The following is a 19,805-nucleotide window of genomic DNA, read 5'->3' as shown; positions in this document are numbered from 1 at the left end:
CCCCGAACAAATCTAAACAATATATAATCTTTAATCACTGATGTATCCATTTTGAAGTTTGGGAAGTAGTCTACATTGAACTACAATTATTTTACATAGGCTCTTGGTTGATGAAGTTTTCATGTACTAACTAGGCAGATGTATATAGTTTATAGAAGGATATCAAACTCACAGGAAATGAATAACTAACACTTAGCCATCTGAGGGCATCACATAGCTCTCAGTCAAGTTGCTGGTGTGAACGCCAAACATCTCAGTCATGCTGCTGGTGTGAACGCCAAACGGGGGCTGCACCAGAGTTCTCAAGCCAGAAGGGGAGGAGATATTTCTTAGCCAAGGGGGGAGGGTGAGGGAGAAGGGGGGAGGTGGCTATTAATAAATCAGAGAAGCCAGGATTCAGAGGATGTGTGTGCCTCGCTGCCTTCAGGACCCCGTCTTGCCAAGAATTATTTTAAAGAAATATGTGGAGCAGCTGACCTTGTGGCGGACACCTTATTCTCCCGACTACTCTGTGGGTTAGAGCGAAGACGCCTGCTGCAAAACAAATGTGCAAACACAAAGAAAAGAACATTCCAGCAGGCGTTTTGTCTTGGTTGGATGAGAGAACAGAATCACGGCATGAGAGAGCCAGAGAGCCGTACTCGGGTCTCTTTTTGCCGAGTAAAGCATTCTTGAAATGATGCACAAAGCACAACAAGGAGTCACACACATTACATGGTCACAAGCACAGAGAATGGGCGTCGGATGTCACTTCCCCTTCGCAACATGCAATGTAGCTAGTAGCTACATCTTGAATATGCTTACAAACAAAGTGAAAATTCAATTTAAATGGAAGTTAGCATTAGCCCCATGGAGAACGGATGCTTCTCATCATGCAATGTTGCTAGTAGCTAATAGCTTTGTTTGAAATATGTTTACAAATGGGAGTTTAGTTGAATTAGTTACATTGGTGGTCAAATTGTGCCGTGGTGTCCGCAGAGATTATGCGTGGCATCATGCTGGCTAATTGCATGTTTGTGGAACGTTCACATCGCAAACCGAGAGAAGAAAGATATGGTGTTTTCTTCTAACACACTGACAGGCTGCAGATTTTGTGATGTTCAATTCAATTTCCTCCTCCATTCCTTTGATGGATAGAAATAGCACCACCGGCACCACATTTTGAAGGAGGCCGCAGCATATTTTTCTGTGTCTGACAAATAATTGATACAGGTGCTTAGGTATGAACAGATTGATATTTGACAAAGTATTTGATCCTTCCTAGGCCCACGTTGAATTGAAACACAATCTATTGATTTCTCCCTTTCAGAATCCATGTACTTTTTATTACCTTACCTTCCTTGTCTCTTTTACCTCATGATCACTAACAGATCAAACTACATGATTAAGGTTCTATTGAATGGATTTCCCCCATCCAGCTAATATCAGATCAGTGGCCTTGAAGAAAACGAGACAAAGAGAAGCTCTTTAAGACTATTATTATTATTTAATGGGTGCTTAAATAGGTCCTATATTTGGAAATGTGTTTTTTGCACATCCTCAGGGGTCACGGCCAGGGTATTGGTTAAACTGTATCAGTTTACACATTTTGTCACTCACTCATTGGCTTCCATTACCAATTAAAAGTCCTCTCCTAAGTCCTCTCCTAAGTCCTCTCCTAAGTCCTCTCCTAATCCAAGCTACTTTGTACTTCGAGAGGGAAACCGACTAAACAGTCTCGGGGAAAACTGCACTGAAGATCCGTATCCTCTTGGATTTCTTTACGGAATCCGGGATCAAAGCAATAGACCGGTAAGAGAGAGTTAATTTGGGACTTTCTATTTGGAGGGAGAGCGAGAGAGAGAAAGGAGAGCGAGAGCGAGAGCGAGAGCGAGAGCGAGAGCGAGAGAGAGAGAGAGAGGGAGAGAGAGAGAGAGAGAGAGAGAGAAAGAGAGCGAGAGCGAGAGCGAGAGAGAGAGAGAGAGATGGAATAGGATGCAACTGAGGAGGCTTCTAGATATTTGATTAAATTCATTAAAAAAATCACAGTACATCTGTGTCATTTGTTTAGTGTTGGTTTGATTAATTGCAGCTCTTTGCCAACATTTTAGTATAATCCGAGAGCTTGTTATGACTAAACGACTAGGATGTGAGGACTAAGGGAAACTTGTTGATTTGCCAGTGGTCTATTCTCATCCTGACTGTGAGTTAAAACTGAGGGACATTCTGATGTGTATGTAATCATTGGAGATATACTGCAAGTGCTTAGCAAGGCAAATGCATCTCTGTTTATGGTGGCACTTGGATAAAGTAAAGTAACGCTGCCTGTGATTTAAACCACCCAATCGCATGACATGTCAGTGTAGTACCAATGGAAATACTTGGTCTATAATAAATATCTCGGTTCTCTCTTTCTGTCCCTCTCTCTCTCTCTCTTGCTCTCTCCTCTCTCTCTCTCTCTCTCTCTTTCTCTCTCCACCATCTCTCTCCTTCTCCATCTCCACTCACTCCCTCTCCCATCTCTCCTCTCTCTCTCTCAGTTGTGGGGACAGGGAGCTTTAAATTCGGGGCAGACCCATTCCAGTTCTCCATTCTTTGTGAGCAGTCACCCAGACCGATCACTGAACTCTTGCAGGGCTGGAGACAGCCAGAACCCGATAGCACCGCCAATCTAATCTCCGGGGCCCCAAAACTGCAGTGGTGTAATCTGTAATCCATGACAACTGGCCTCCCTCCGTCTCCGAAGTTTAAATCAGCCCTACGGCGGCATGATGGAGTACTGATTGAGGTCTCGAGTGATTGGACTCGTGTGGTACGCTCGGTCGGGGGCATTTGAAGGCGTGAGCGAACACTCTGGTTTTTCTCCTGTGGCATTGATTTATCACAGCGTCTGAGACGGATGGCTGGCGGGAGAACGATACGGTTTCCTTCAAAAACAGGTGGTGGGTAAAAGTAGCTTTTGCCGAGAGGGGAGACGACTCTCCGAGGTGAAGGCGACGTTTTCTCGTACTTGACATGGAACGTGTGAGACTCCTGATGGGTACTTTGGAACAGTGGTAAGAGAAACAGACAGATAACACACTGCTGTTTAATGAACAGAAACAAGGTCCTGTCAAAGGTATCTACTCACCCAAAGGACTTGAACATGTCAATCAAACGTCAAGCGGAAACAGGGCTTACTCTACTAATCCCTGTCACTGTAGATCTGGTCTATTACTCAATTGTCTAGAAACTCTGTCCTCTCCTTGCCTCCTGTCTTCTCCTTCATTGCACTGATCTGAGAGAACTGACAAGGTGAAAGACAGCCTTATGATGGGCTTGATTCCACCATATTGTTTTCACCTGTCAATTCATTTCAAGTCAACGCAGAGGATGGAGCTAAACCCAAACAGAATAAAACAAATATTTGGTCTGATCAATGATGTTATATTCTGTCTACTCTAGAAACTGAGCTATCTTCTTCTTCCTGGTTGATCCAACATGGACAGCTGGGAGGACCTGAGCCAAGCCCAAAATGACCAGGAAGCAACACTTATTGAGTACAGGGATTCCTGCCAACACGACAGCAGAGCTCTTATCTAACTAGCCTAGCAACATGTTGGGGCCTTGGCTGTCACAAATAATAGCAACCACAAAAGCATCCCATTCTGCCACTTTGTCTTGAGCCTCGTCTCTTGAGTTCCCTCCCAGCACAGTCTTGGTCTGGCTCTAAGTCTGAGTCGCTAAGTCATTACCATAACTTGTTTTTCTCAAGCTAGGATCTATGTGAGAATGCAATTACCATATTCTGTTTTTCTTTTCACCTCAAATGAGGAGTGAGGGATAAAGAGGAGAGGAGAGTCAGCTGGCGGCGAGGCAGAATGTTAATCTGACACGATAAGTGGGCCTACAGGCACTAAGGTTACTCAACTCAACACTAACACTCTCACCTAGGGGAGAAGGGAAGGGAACGAGGTCGACCGCCTTAACAGAGCATCTGAAAGGAGGGCCTGATGCCAGACCTAAACCAAGTGAAGGTTATTGAGCTCAACACCCTCGCCTAGGGGAGAACGAAAGGCCAATAAGCGGGCCACAATTACAGTAGCCTGGTCCCAGGTCAGTATGTACTGTCTTGATAGCTTCTCTGGTCATTGTAAAACAACACAAACAGATCTGGGAACCAGGCTACCATAACAGGGCATCCAATGGAAGGCCCAGTGCCAAACGGAAAAAATAGAGCTCAACGTGAAGTAAATACCTTTGGACAGGGACCAGCAGTGTGACATTTAGTTTAGTCTAAAAACGACAACATGAACAAACACCAAAAAATCTAGCATGATTATAGCATGAGTCATGACAAGTGATTAGCAAAACAACAACAACAACAACAACAAAACAGTTAAAAAAAAATGCATATGAGGTGAAAGGTTATGAAGGTCATGTGAAGTATTATAACGATGACATGAAGCATTATAACCCATCCCCCACCCCCAGGCGTCTAGGTTAGTAGATTGACAGAGACGGAGCCAACATGCAGCCCAGCCTCTCTCTGTCTACTCTCTACATGTTGTGCGTAAGTAAGCCCGTTGTGTCACCCATCACACTTCCGCAGCCGAAGCAACAGCTGTACCATCATGTGTGCAGCAAGCCATGCAGTGGATCTCCCATTTGTCAGGCTGCTCGACACTTTCAGAGCTCCCTATTAATATCATTCACACATCTCTGCAGGATATAATTACACAGTATGGCAGCAGCCAATACTTCTCTGTTTCCATAAGAGTCAATATTTGTCCATAGGGCTAGATATTTTATTAAGGGTCAATATAATATCAGACGGTGGTATAATGTAATACTGTTGCACAAAATGTGTTCATTCTAATAAAATTAGGTATTTTGAGGCTACAGTAGGCTCATTCTAGTAAAACGAGGTATTTTGAGGCTACAGTAGGCTCATTCTAGTAAAACGAGGTATTTTGAGGCTACAGTAGGCTCATTCTAGTAAAACGAGGTATTTTGAGGCTACTGTAGGCTCATTCTAGCAAAACAAGGTATATTGAGGCTACAGTAGACTGATTCTAGCAAAACAAGGTATATTGAGGCTACAGTAGACTGATTCTAGTTAAACAAGGTATATTGAGGCTACAGTAGACTGATTCTAGTTAAACAAGGTATATTGAGGCTACAGTATACCACCCTGCATACCACTGCTGGCTTGCTTCTGAAGCTAAGCAGGGTTGGTCCTGGTCAGTCCCTGGATGGGAGACCAGATGCTGCTGGAAGTGGTGTTGGAGGGCCAGTAGGAGGCACTCTTTCCTCTGGTCTAAAAAAAATATATCCCAATGCCCCAGGGCAGTGATTGGGGACACTGTCCTGTATAGGGTGCCGTCTTTCGGATGGGACGTTAAACGGGTGTCCTGACTCTCTGAGGTCATTAAAGATCCCATGGCACTTATCGTAAGAGTAGGGGTGTTAACCCCGGTGTCCTGGCTAAATTCCCAATCTGGCCCTCAAACCATCATGGTCACCTAATAATCCCCAGTTTACAATTGGCTCATTCATCCCCCTCCTCTCCCCTGTAACTATTCCCCAGGTCGTTGCTGCAAATGAGAACATGTTCTCAGTCAACTTACCTGGTAAAATAACGGTAAAATAAATAAAATAAAAATTCTAGCAAAACGAGGTATATTTACAGTAGGGGCATCCTCTGAATCCATGACTGGATTTACTCAACATGCCACCAAAATGATTCCCTGCACACCTGCATTTACATATACATGACATTTACTAAATATTAATTCACAGCAATCATTTACAATTATCTGTTTACATGGCTACAAGCTTATAATGGGAATCTGCTCACTAGAGCCTTATTCTCGGCTAGAATATCTTTCCCCCAACACGGAAAACTCAACAGCAGCAGTGAAAATGTCAAGTGTATTTTTCACTTTGTGTGTGTGTACGTCCACGTATGTGCCTATGAACAAGTGTGTGTGCCGTGTGCTCGTAGGTAGAGTGTGTGTTTCAGAGCCCTTAGTTACTATATGTCTTCTGTATAGCACTTTGTGACATCGGCTGATGGAAAAAGGGCTTTATAAATACATTTGATTGATTCTACACGGGTGTTCAAGCCTCTTTCTACATCCTAATTGTGGTTAGATCCCAGCAGCTACACCCTGGTAACCCACAGCAACCCCAGTCGGAAACCCTGGTTGCCCCCGGTAACCCTAACCCAGCAGCGGGCACGGTAGAGTTGGCACTACTCACGTTGGCAGTGGCCCCAGGAGCGCCTGGTCCATCCCCAGCAGCAGTCGATGCGGGCGCCGTAGCGACACAGCCCATTGGACGAGGCCATCTGCCGAGGCCACCTGTCAGGAGACAGCTCTATCAGTTCACAGCCAATTAAAATGGACGAATTTAAAAGCCAGCATGGTCTGTTGGTTCTTGCCCACCATGCCAGGAGAGAGAGACAGAGACAGAGACAGAGACAGAGAGAAAGACAGAGACAGAGACAGAGACAGAGACAGAGACAGAGAGAGAGAGAGACAGAGACAGAGAGAGAGACAGAGACAGAGAGAAAGACAGAGACAGAGACAGAGACAGAGAGAGAAGTCTCATTCAAAACAAAGCCCAAGGCACTGACTGACAGACTGAATATATGTTTGTTCATTCTTTACCCAGCACATAATTAAACGTTACTTGTTTTCCAAATGCTAAGCTACTCCCATGTCCCTCAGAATGTGTAAGGAAAGTAAACAAACTTATCTGTGAGCGAGCTGGCACAAAAAACACAGGACATTTCCCAATCAGCATGTTGGCATTTATTGCACAGGGGAGCCATGTTGGTTGGTGTGATGTCAGAGCTGAAGCCTTACGGGTGAGACTACAGAAGAACAGGACCCAATGTAACTAATACGACAAGCTTCTCTCCACATCGGTGATCACTGACACTTTAATCTGTGGGGCCAGGCAGAGACTCCCATAGCTCAGAATGAAGGTGTGTGTGTGTGTGTGTGTGTGTGTGTGTGTGTGTGTGTGTGTGTGTGTGTGTGTGTGTGTGTGTGTGTGTGTGTGTGTGTGTGTGTGTGTGTGTGTGTGTGTGTGTGTGTGTGTGTGTGTGTGTTTAGAGATTAGCCTGCGGTGAGTTATCATTGTGACGTTCATAATGTGACCCCCCCCCCATCTTCAGACTGGGGTGTATTCAGTGATGTGAAATGTTCTGAACATCGCAGATAGAAATAAAATGAATAGATCTGACACAATGGCATGACAGACAGTCCTATCTGCTCTGCACAACACAGTTCTATCTGAACGTCACAGTTGAACAAGCCCCTGCTCTGAGTGCTAATACCAAAGGACGTAGAGGCGTCATGAGCATCGACTGTCTGTGTGCCAACGTCCAAATGAAACATTATCAGAAGCAGAATGTCAGAATGTCATTTGCTATTAAAGAAAGTGGGGAATGATAATGCCACCTTTCAGAAAGTGGAAAGAACATGAGGCTAGTGCCGTTTTCATCCTGGCAATGGGCAAATACCTTATGACAGTTCTTGTATGAAAACCAGCCTAAATTATGTTTCTGTGAACTGACGTTACGTTCTGTTCTATTTCAGAGAAATAGCTTCTTGGCAGAGTAGAGTAGGATTATTATTTATCTGTAGCGGAAGCACAGCACAACATATTTTTAACAGGAAATAGAGAAAGATTAAGCCCATTTAAGGATGCCTCGGATGGGGACAACTATCAGAGCATGGTGTTCTGTGACGTTAGCGAAATGAATCAGAGACAGTAGAAATAGAATGAACAGGGCTGACATAATTCTAAATTCTACATGACACAGAATCATCTCCATTCTAGACAATTCATTTCTATCTGAACGTTTTGTAACGACAGAGAGATCAAGGTTCTGATGCTTGTTATCGAACCGAAGGAGCCAAAGATGTCTTGAAAAAAAAACACTTGGCATAAGGGGCGTCTTGCCTTGCTCTATCGTGCCTCAGCATTGAGGGCTGAGGAGACTGAGATTGACGTGGTTGTGCATGCGGGACACGTCCTACCCTCCTGCTAGCCCATCCAGTTAGCCTCCATTGCCAAAACTCTGGAAATGCTAATGTCTGCCCCCGCTGCCAATCACTTCACAGGAGAGAAAACCTGATGGAAGATGCTAAGTGGAAATGGCAGGACCAGGGAAAATGTTTGTACGCAGCATGGCTGGCAAGGAGAGAGAGAGAGAGAGAGAGAACAAGAGAGAATCAGGAGCCCTGAGCACAATCCGATAGGAGACACATTGGGAATGTTAAGGAGAGAAATAGGGAGAGGAGGAGAGAAGAGCAGAAGGGAGGAGAAGATAAAGAAGCAGAGGAGAGGGCTCTGGAATTGATTGCCAGACATGATTGTGAATTGGGGGCCGAGAGTTACCGCACACACACACAGCAGGACCACTGACCAGATGGAGCCACAGGTCACCCACACACACACACACACACACACACACACACACACACACACACACACACACACACACACACACACACACACACACACACACACACACACACACACACACACACACACACACACACACACACACACACACACACACACACACACACACACACACACACACACACACAATGAGCACCTGGTCAGATACAGGGATATCGTCACATTGCCACAGCTTGCACTGAAAACACATAAACCCTCTGCTGATAGCTAATAGCATGCCTTGCTAATAACTATCAATATTGAATGTAGATCAACGGGTGAAAAACATCATTAAAATAGTTGATTAACACATAATAACGAGGAGGAAGAGTTGCTGCAAATTGGTCCATCATCGTATTACTAATTTAAACATAACTCCTTGGCTGTTATTATTCAGGGGTCATTTTTATCCACCCGCGTAAAACTAATAGGGCCTAAAAGTGATATGATATTGCGGGCATAGCCTCGCCAACTGAGTGGGAGGATGATAATTGGTTTGCCTGAAGCGTTTTAGCAACACAAAAAAGTGGCAGTGTAGTCGATCCTGTGCGGCGGGCGGGCAGGGCGGCAATGCCAACGAACAGGCGATGATGCAAATGAACTTTGAGCGGCACCTCATAAAGAGACGTGTGATGCCATGCCAGTGGTACAGGAGGTGAGGTGGGAGGGAGAGAGAGAGAGAAAGAGAGAGAGAGAAAGCGCTCTCTGTCACTCTGTCTCTCTCTTTCCATCTCTACCACTCTCTCCCTCCATCTCTTTCCCTCTCTCCCACCATCTCTACCACTCTCTCCCACCACCTCTACCACTCTCTCCCTCCATCTCTACCACTCTCTCCCTCCATCTCTACCACTCTCTCCCTCCATCTCTACCACTCTCTCCCTCCATCTCTACCACTCTCTCCCTCCATCTCTCCCACCATCTCTACCACTCTCTCCCTCCATCTCTACCACTCTCTCCCTCCATCTCTACCACTCTCTCCCTCCATCTCTACCACTCTCTCCCACCATCTCTACCACTCTCTCCCTCCATCTCTACCACTCTCTCCCTCCATCTCTCCCACCATCTCTACCACTCTCTCCCTCCATCTCTACCACTCTCTCCCTCCATCTCTACCACTCTCTCCCTCCATCTCTACCACTCTCTCCCTCCATCTCTCCCACCATCTCTACCACTCTCTCCCTCCATCTCTACCACTCTCTCCCTCCATCTCTCCCACCATCTCTACCACTCTCTCCCACCACCTCTACCACTCTCTCCCTCCATCTATACCACTCTCTCCCACCACCTCTACCACTCTCTCCCTCCATCTCTACCACTCTCTCCCTCCATCTCTACCACTCTCTCCCTCCATCTATACCACTCTCTCCCTCCATCTCTACCACTCTCTCCCTCCATCTATACCACTCTCTCCCACCACCTCTACCACTCTCTCCCTCCATCTATACCACTCTCTCCCACCACCTCTACCACTCTCTCCCTCCATCTCTCCCACTCTCTCCCTCCATCTCTACCACTCTCTCCCTCCATCTCTACCACTCTCTCCCTCCATCTATACCACTCTCTCCCTCCATCTATACCACTCTCTCCCTCCATCTCTACCACTCTCTCCCTCCATCTCTCCCACTCTCTCCCTCCATCTCTACCACTCTCTCCCACCACCTCTACCACTCTCTCCCTCCATCTCTACCACTCTCTCCCTCCATCTATACCACTCTCTCCCTCCATCTCTACCACTCTCTCCCTCCATCTCTCCCACTCTCTCCCTCCATCTCTACCACTCTCTCCCACCACCTCTACCACTCTCTCCCACCACCTCTACCACTCTCTCCCTCCATCTCTACCACTCTCTCCCTCCATCTATACCACTCTCTCCCTCCATCTCTACCACTCTCTCCCTCCATCTCTCCCACTCTCTCCCTCCATCTCTCCCACTCTCTCCCTCCATCTCTACCACTCTCTCCCTCCATCTCTACCACTCTCTCCCTCCATCTCTACCACTCTCTCCCTCCATCTATACCACTCTCTCCCTCCATCTCTACCACTCTCTCCCTCCATCTATACCACTCTCTCCCACCACCTCTACCACTCTCTCCCTCCATCTCTACCACTCTCTCCCTCCATCTATACCACTCTCTCCCTCCATCTATACCACTCTCTCCCTCCATCTCTACCACTCTCTCCCTCCATCTCTACCACTCTCTCCCTCCATCTCTACCACTCTCTCCCTCCATCTATACCACTCTCTCCCTCCATCTCTACCACTCTCTCCCTCCATCTATACCACTCTCTCCCTCCATCTCTACCACTCTCTCCCTCCATCTATACCACTCTCTCCCTCCATCTCTACCACTCTCTCCCTCCATCTATACCAGTCTCTCCCTCCATCTCTTTCCCTCTCTCCCACCACCTCTACCACTCTCTCCCTCCATCTATACCAGTCTCTCCCTCCATCTATACCACTCTCTCCCTCCATCTCTTTCTCTACCATTCTCTCCCTCCATCTCTCTCCCTCCATCTCTACCACTCTCTCCCTCCATCTCTTTCTCTCCCTCCATCTCTTTCTCTCCCTCCATCTCTTTCTCTCCCTCCATCTGTCATAAAACTGAGCATAGCTCTCGGCTGTTGGAACACGGCAGAATCATGCACACAACCGTGCTGTTATAACACGATTTATCAAAGTAGAACTGAATTATGACTAGGTCAGTTATACACTACGGTATGTTGGAGTGATGTCCCATCAAATTCTCCATGTAAAATTCCTATTGTGTTATTACTGTAATCATTCTGAACACGGTGCATTGTAGAATAATTGCGTTGACGGCAGATCAGATAGATGTATGTCTTTATACTTTTGATCCATGTCTATGTCTGACCATCTGTGTATGAATAATACTTCATTGCAGTAAGCTGTGAAGGAACTGAAGCACAGAATTATCACGTTTGACATTCCTTTGGTGCCTTGTCAGGAAAACAAACCACTAGGCAGGGTCTTCACAACAGACGCTGGGGCAAAGTATCCATGTCAGTCCATCATCTAGCGTCTGTCTGTCTGTCTGTCTGTCTGTCTGTCTGTCTGTCTGTCTGTCTGTCTGTCTGTCTGTCTGTCTGTCTGTCTGTCTGTCTGTCTGTCTGTCTGTGTCTGTCTGTGTCTGTGTGTGTCTGTGTGTGTCTGTGTGTGTGAGATAGGCCAATCTCTGCTGTTTGACAATGAATAGGATGACATATTGCTCATATAGCAGCACCCGACACTTAAATGGCACTAAGAGACATAATTATATTGCATGATAATAATCCGCGTCTTAAAAGTGTCCCTCAGAATGATGAGAGTAATAATAACAATCCATCTATGGCTGCAATGTTGCTTGACAGTGACACACACACACACACACACACACACACACACACACACACACACACACACACACACACACACACACACACACACACACACACACACACACACACACACACATAACCTTTGCATGCACATTTAATCTAAATACCTGAGGACAAGTAGCACACTCATGTTAAAGAGAGCATCGCTTCATAAATGTTCATGAAAGTGGCTCGCTTTTATTCTGAAAACGACTAGTACCACACACTTCTATAAGCACCGGTTGACAAGTAGCTTTTTTCACTAGTCCTGCTGAATTACTTTGACCAATTTCCAGGAAAATGGCTTGCTTTCTCTGTATACACTCAAGTATTTTAACATCAACCCTGGAGGCTAACATAATGTCGGTCTATTTTTGAAGGTCTAATGTAGTTAGAATATACTAGGGATGTTTGGAAGGAGAGTGAGGACATGGTTTGGAGCAGTAACTTGGAGAGAGGAGGATTGGAATGTATTGGCTGTGTCTGGAGCAAAGCAATGTAGCGACATCATCATAGAGCGATAGCCTCCATGAGTAGTGGCTATTTAAAGGGAGAATCTGGATTTTTTCCCCAACTAGGATAAGATATCTCATCCAAGCTGTTCAATGGGCTGATTAATGGTCTGACATACAAACTCAGGATTGTGGCTTTAAAAAAAGTGAACTAGTCCTTAAAAAGTTATCTAATGTGTAGTCTTTCATCGAGGCAAAGTGTTGTGACCTTACCTCAGCTAGCCCATTTCCTGATTACAATTCAGAATCACTTATAGACCACATCACAACAAGATTAGCCTAGCGACATTTTTCATCCTCGGACTACACATTACTGACAACAATGTTGATGAGTAATGAAAACCCCTCAACAAGGAATTACAGGTACAGTTAATCTGTAATTAATCAGGCCTGTTTTGAGCCAATTTACCTCTAGGACAAAAGGACCTTGCTGTGGCTGGCCAGTGAGCGGTGACGGCCCCTCAGTTGCTAGTTTAACCCATTAGCTCTCTCCTCCAAACAGCTAGTTCAGATAATAAATGACTTTCCTCCACAGCGTTCTCACGGGACCCTCTCCCTATGAATTTAGATTGAAGTCAGCAGGCCAGGTTTATAACCGGGGAAATAGGCCAATAATGACCCGCGTGACTAGCCGCGCTCCATCAGAGTGTGACGCTAATTACGTATGCTGCTTGTTTAATGTAAATTATCATTACGGGTTGGGCAGGGAAGGGCATATATCAGCACAACTCACCAGACTGGGACCGTGGCCCTGTCACAACACACTAACATTACCTAACATTAGACACTGTGACAACACATACAATCACTCACACACTCTCACCTTCACACACACACACACACACACACGCCCCAACCCGTGTTTAACGACAGACAGGTAGGAAAGTTCAGCCCTATCAATCCCTAAGAAATATTCTATTGTCTCTGAAACCTTATTTGTGTAAGATATCAGTGAGGTATGGATTGTGCTTAGGGCTCAGTCTGTCTGACAATAATAAATGGGGGTGCAAAACCAAATTAAAATGCTTGACTGCGTTCACTATTGCAGTAATATCATGTCTTAGAAATACTCTCCAACTCTATTTGTCTCACTCTATTGCTATTTGTACAGAGTCTAATCCAATTATAGTGTGAGACCTGAAGCTCTATCCTATGGAGATACAGAATAAAGAGTGTCTTCAATGCACCAGCACTCAGATTGAGGATCCAACCCGAAATGCCATACTATTCCCTATATAATGCACTACATTCGACCAGGGCCCATTGGGAACTCCACAGGGACTAGGGTGCCATATAGGATGCAACCTAGCCTTCAGTTCCTCAGTCTACTGTATCACTCTCCCAAAGGAAACAGCCTTTATGATGATGAATACTGCAAGGCAAGTGCATTGGAGCCAGTCCAGTGAAAGTGAACCTGCCTTATTAATAAACAATCTTGAAAAGGTATCCTGAAGGAATACATATTTGGAATACCAGAGGGCTTACTGTGTATATAGGTAGAAAAAAGTATATAGGTCATTTTATATACAATGACCTAAAATGGAATTCTTGAGTATGATGTTTTTTTTACTGCTTATTAAGAGCTGTATAACATTCATTTTATGGAGAGAGAGAAAAAATGACAGCTGCACCAGATAAAGTAGATGTAGATCTCAATCTCAGGAACATTCTTTAGATTGGGCACTTTTCTCCTTTCCAAATACTTCACCGGATTCGTGTTTGGACATGAACCACCCGGCAAGGTAGGTGCTGTCACCATGTTATCAGCTCATTGAGAGGGAAATCCAAGCAACTGACTTTGACCAAGAAAGTAGACTGCTGGCTACTCGGGTTTGGTAAATGTAGGCCTAAACACAGAAACACTGTGTATTACCAAAAATGGTGAAGAAACTCTGTGGTATTCGGCCTACGTACTAACATAGACCTAGTAAATCCGCATAAAAAATGCCAAACAAAAAGCAACAGCAAAAACATTACAAACATTTATTAATGTTCTTTTTTTTATACATAAAAAAGTACACCATTCATTCGAGATAAAGAATGATGTTATTTTTTATGAAAATAAGGGAGAAGAAAATAGATTATACTGGTATAGGTCTATTCCTTCCACTGTACGTCGAGTGCGACTACAGCCCGAATCATTTCAGCACATCAGCAACGTTTCAGTCTATGCATTGCAAACTCATACGCTCACTATGTGGAAGTCGCGTTCATAGCATTAGGAATTAATAGCATCTCCGTGGTCACATTAACCCTCTGTTGAAACTCGCTCAGAGTTTACGAGAGCAACACCTTCTCCACATTCCACAACGCAATTTGAACACTTCTAAAAACAACATAATTGATAGAATGGAGAGAAAAAAATGTACACAAAAATGTAGTCTTTTGAACAAGATGTGTAGATGTGTGCACTTACCTGCCGTCATTCTCAGCACTTGCCCCTAAACAGAAACCGTACAACACCATCAACTTTATCCATAATTCCATGGTTAGGGGAATGAGCGCACACCGCGCTTGCACTCCTAAAATCCAAGTGAAACGTCGGACTGTACACTGCAGTGTTCAATTGTTAAAACGAAACGAAACAGCGGAGATGTGCTCCCTCCCAACGTTAAACACGCACTGGCATGAGAGGAGATTCGCTGTTGTCCTTCAAACGGACACCGATCCTTTAAAATGTTTCGGAGAAACCAGCCCGTTGCTTCCTCGAGAAGTGACCCAGCGCGTGTGGAGCGGAGTGCACTCTACTGGTGTTAAATGGGCCCCGCAGGTTCCTTCTCTCTCGGTCTCTCTATCTCTCCGCACAAGTTCACTGGGCTGCTACCCAATGAAAACGCTTCAGCGCAGTCGGAGCGCGCACTACTCGTCGATGACTGTTGTGAATACACTGATGCTAGTCATTTGTCGTGGTATAGTGCTGTGCCACTTTACGCAGAGGTAGGCTGGAAATCCATAGATTTTTAAAAAAATTGCAAATTGGCGACGGTCCATTTATTAATTAATTTGGGAGTCCCAGTGAGACCAAGATCTCTTTCACAAGGGAGCCTTTCCATGTGTGATATAGGTTGCACTCACGCACTGGCTGTGCATACTTTGGATGGCTTAATTAATTGCATAGCCTGCTCAGACACGCAGTACCATCGCCCACCCAGTAATAAGGAGTTCTAGCCTCCTGCCTACACACCCTGTACATAATTTACAGCACAAAACATACTTTAGGACTAACTTCTGAGGGAACCCAAAGGTATCATAATATTTGCACATAAATGAACAGATTGTGCTTTAGAGGATAAACGTTGAAAAGGTCTCAGATAATACTTCACTGCAAATCCACCCATCCTTCAGTGACACCCTGAATTGAACTCCCAGGCTAGATATTTGGCTCAACATTATAAATGTATTTAAAAAAGACAGTTCAATTCACTTTTGCGCATAGTCAATCATAATTAATCACAGAGGTACATATAGTTACATAAGGATTATATATATATATATATATGATCGGGCTGAGTTAAAACCTACACTCAGAATAAAAGGTTCTGGATAGAACCAAAAGGGTTCTATTGGTTGCTTCATATATGGCAACCCTAAAAGGTTCTGTGTAGAACCCTTTTGTAGTCTTTTGATCAGAAATCCATTGGGTTCTTCTTCACTGAACCAAAATTGGTTCCATATAGAACCCTTGTGTTCCATATAGGCTTTTATATGGAACCAATTTCGTTTCTATACTGAACAAAACTATAAACGCAACATGCAACAATTTCAATGATTTTACTGAGTTACAGTTCATATAAGGATATCAGTCAATTGAAATCAATTCATTAGGCCTTAATGTATGGATTTCACATGACTGAGCAGGGGCGAAGCCCACTGGGGAGCCAGGCCTAGCCAATCAGAATGAGTTTTACCCATGAAAGGGCTTTATTACAGACAGAAATACTCCTCGGTTTCATCAGCTGTCCGGGTGGCTGGTCTCAGATGATCCCGCAGGTGAAGAAGCCGGATGTGGAGTCCCTGGGTTGGCATGGTTACACGTGGTCTGCGGTTGTGAGGCAAGTTGGACATACTGCCAAATTCTCTAAAACGAGGTTGGAGGCAGCTTATGGTAGAGAAATGAACATTTAATTCTCTGGCAACAGCTCTGGTGGACATTGCTGCAGTCAGCATTGCATGCTCCCTCAAAACTTGAGACATCTGTGGCATTGTGTTGAGACAAAACTGCACATTTTAGAGTTGCCTTTTATTGTCCCCAGCACAAGGTGAACCTGTGTAATATGCCACACCTGTCAGGTGGATCTTGGCAAAGGAGAAATGCTCACTAACAGGGATGTAAACAAAATTGTGCACAAAATTTGAGAGAAATAGGCTTTGTGTATGGAACATTTCTGGCATAATTTATTTCAGCTCATGAAACATTGGACCAACCCTTTACATATTGCATTGATATTTTTGTTTAGTATATATAGAACCTTTAGGGGTGCCATATACGAAGCAAGCATAGAACCCTTTTTGGTTCTATCCAGAACCTTTTTTAGGCAACAGTAAAAAATATGTTGGAAACTTGAAATACCCGCCAATATGACCATTACGCACAGGACGTGCGGTGGCCATAGATACAGTGACCTATTTCAAAAACAACTTGTATATCTCCAATAATTAGATATGAATGAGATAGGCACTGTAATAATTACAGAAAATTAAATATATACAGTGCATTCAGATAAAATTCAGACCACTAGACTTTTTCCACATTTTGTTACATTACAGCCTTATTCTAAAACGTATTTGTTTTTTTCCCTCATCAATCTATACACAATAACCCATAATGACAAAGGAAAAACAGGTTTTTATACATTTTCTACGTTGTAGAATAGTAGTGGAGACATCAAAACTATGAAAATAAGACATACGGAATCATGTAGTAACCAAAAAAGTGTTAGACAAATCAAAATATATTTTATATTTGAGATTCTTTTAAGTATCCACCCTTTGCTTTGATGACAGCTTTGCACACTCTTGGCATTCTCTCAACCAGCTTCATGAGGTAGCCACGTGGAATGCATTTCAATTAACAGGTGTGCCTTGTTAAAAGTTAATTTGTGGAATTTCTATCTTTCCTAATACGTTTGAACCAATTAGTTGTGTTGTGACAAGGTGGGGGTGGTATACAGAAGATATCCCTATTTGGTAAAATACCAAGTCCATATTATGGCAAGAACAGCTCAAATAAGCAAAGAGAAACAACAGTCGATCATTACTTAAGACATGAAATGCAGACGCAAAAAACCATCAAGCGCTATGATGAAACTCACGAGGACCGCCACAGGAAAGGAAGACTCGGAGTTACTTCTGCTGCAGAGGATAAGTTCATTAGATTTACCAGCCTCAGAAAATAAATGCTTCACAGAGTTTAAGTAACAGACACATCTCAACATCAACTGTTCAGAGGAGAATGCATGAATCACGCCTACATGGTCGTATTGCTGCAAAGAACGCCCTACTAAAGGACACCAATAAGAAGAAGAGGCTTGCTTGGGCCAAGAAACACGAGCAATGGACATTAGACTGATGGAAATTTGTCCTTTGGTCTGGAGTCCACAACCGATGATCTCCGCATGTGTATTTCCCACCGTGAAGCATGGAGGAGGTGGTGTTATGGGTGGGTTGCTTTCTTGGTGACACTGTCTGTGATTTATTTAGAATTCAAGGCACACTTAACCAGCATGGCTACCCCAGCATTCTGCAGCGATACGCCATCCCATCAGGTTTGGGTTTAGTGGGACTTTTAGGGTTGCACATTTTGGGGAATATTCAGAGGTGGAGACTTTCCGTAGGAATAAACAAGAATATGGGAATTAATGGCAATATATGGGAATTAACAGAAATATATTAAAATAAATATTAATACCATTTAAATGCAGATGTTTTTTGCATTGGATATATTTACCATATCATATGGAGACAAATATAAACCTTATCATCAGTAGACATAATTGCAAATGATTAAATCCTTCCAAAAAACGATCTAGTTACGAATTGAACTTTAGTTAAATGAGTTGACTCTTCACACGGCATGATTTCACTGAACAACAAAAGAAAGGGAATATTGAATGATCCCCAATGATCCATCGCATCTCCCAAAAATGTTTTCAACATACATCTGTAAAATGATAGACTAGAAACTAAAGCTTTGGTTGTCTTCCTCTCAGGCTTCCATGTCTTCTCCCTGGACCTCCTCAATGTCCACCTCTTGAACATTAGACTCTGAGGCCTCATCTTCACTGTCACTTTCCAACCTTGATGAGGATGGCTCGTTGTCAGGCTCAAAAAGCCTCAAATTTGCCTGGTTGGCCACCAATTTTCAACCCTTGTATTGGTCAGCCTGTTGCGTGCTTTGGGGTGTGTTCCCAAACAAGGACCAGTTGCGCTCTGAGGCGGCTGATGTTGGTGGGATTTGAAAGATCATGGAGGCAACAGGTGAAAGAGTCTCAGATCCACAAAGTCCCTTCCTCCAGGTGGCTGATGAGATATGTTGGCACAACCACCATATTGCATCTCCATCCCAAAGCCCTTGCTTGGAAGTGTACTTTGCCAGGCTGCCAACAACCTTGCCCTCATCCAGGCCAAGGTGGCGAGACACAGTAGTGATGACACCATAGGACTTGTTGATCTCTGCACCAGACAGGATGCTCTTGCCAGCATACTTGGGGTCCAACATGTACGCTGCTGCGTGTATGGGCTTCAGGCAGAAGTCTTAATGCTTTTTGATGCATCTCAGAACTACAGTTTCCTCTGCTTGGAGCAACAGTGAATGGGGCAGGTCAGTATGGATTAGAGGTCGACCGATTAATCGGAATGGCCGATTTCAAGTTTTCATAACAATCGGAAATCGGTATTTTTGGGCACCGATTTGCAGATTTTTTTATATATTTTTTTACACCTTTATTTAATCTTTATTTAACTAGGCAAGTCAATTAAGAACACATTCTTATTTTCAATGACGGCCTAGGAACGTTCTGCCTCGTCCAATCTTGCAACCTTACAGTTAACTAGTCCAATGCTCTAACACTGATTACATTGCACTCCACGAGGAGCCTGCCTGTGCCGCGAACGCAGTAAGCTAAGGTAAGTTGCTAGCTAGCATTAAACTTATCTTATAAAAACAATCAATCAATGACTGTCATTGCTCCAATGTGTACTTAACCATAAACATCAATGCCTTTCTTAAAATCAATACACAAGTATATATTTTTAAACCTGCATATTTAGCTAAAATAAATCCAGGTTAGCAGGCAATATTAACCAGGTGAAATTGTGTCATTTCTCTTGCGTTCATTGCACGCAGAGTCAGGATTTATGCAACAGTTTGGGCCGCCTGGCTCTTTGCGAACTAATTTGCCAGAACTTTACGTAATTATGACATAACATTAAAGGTTGTGCAATGTAACAGGAATATTTAGACTCATGGATGCCACCCGT

The 19,805-nt window shown here is 44.1% G+C and overlaps 1 protein-coding gene across 2 annotated transcripts; it reads right to left on the bottom strand.

Annotated features, from left to right (window-relative positions):
* Nucleotides 1–14: 14 nt before the first annotated feature.
* On the bottom strand, nucleotides 15–15,268 carry LOC129855964 (nephronectin-like). Of its 2 annotated transcripts, none has more exons than XM_055924081.1 (3): nucleotides 14,743–15,268; nucleotides 6,223–6,323; nucleotides 15–531 (listed from the first exon to the last, which is right to left on the bottom strand). In XM_055924081.1, the coding sequence occupies exons 1-3, from the start codon at nucleotides 14,811–14,813 to the stop codon at nucleotides 452–454; spliced, it is 252 nt and encodes an 83-aa protein (XP_055780056.1). In that variant the 5' UTR covers nucleotides 14,814–15,268; the 3' UTR covers nucleotides 15–451. The 2 variants fall into 2 exon arrangements, with proteins under 2 accessions (XP_055780056.1, XP_055780055.1); XM_055924080.1 differs by having other exon boundaries at nucleotides 15–534; nucleotides 14,743–15,267.
* Nucleotides 15,269–19,805: the final 4,537 nt, after the last annotated feature.

Source organism: Salvelinus fontinalis, chromosome 5 (assembly GCF_029448725.1).
Source record: "Salvelinus fontinalis isolate EN_2023a chromosome 5, ASM2944872v1, whole genome shotgun sequence".
NCBI classification, from domain to species: domain Eukaryota; kingdom Metazoa; phylum Chordata; class Actinopteri; order Salmoniformes; family Salmonidae; genus Salvelinus; species Salvelinus fontinalis.
Note: the sequence above shows the minus strand (reverse complement) of the source record. Positions and strands in the feature narration are given on the sequence as shown.

Coding starts and splice junctions, on each gene's coding strand:
- LOC129855964 (XM_055924080.1), bottom strand. CDS start 14,813: ATGGAATTATGGATAAAGTTGATGGTGTTGTACGGTTTCTGTTTAGGG. Junction 6,324..14,742: donor AGTGCTGAGAATGACGGCAG/GTAAGTGCACAC, acceptor GTCTCCTGACAG/GTGGCCTCGGCAGATGGCCT. Junction 535..6,222: donor CTCCTGGGGCCACTGCCAAC/GTGAGTAGTGCC, acceptor TTTGTTTTGCAG/CAGGCGTCTTCGCTCTAACC.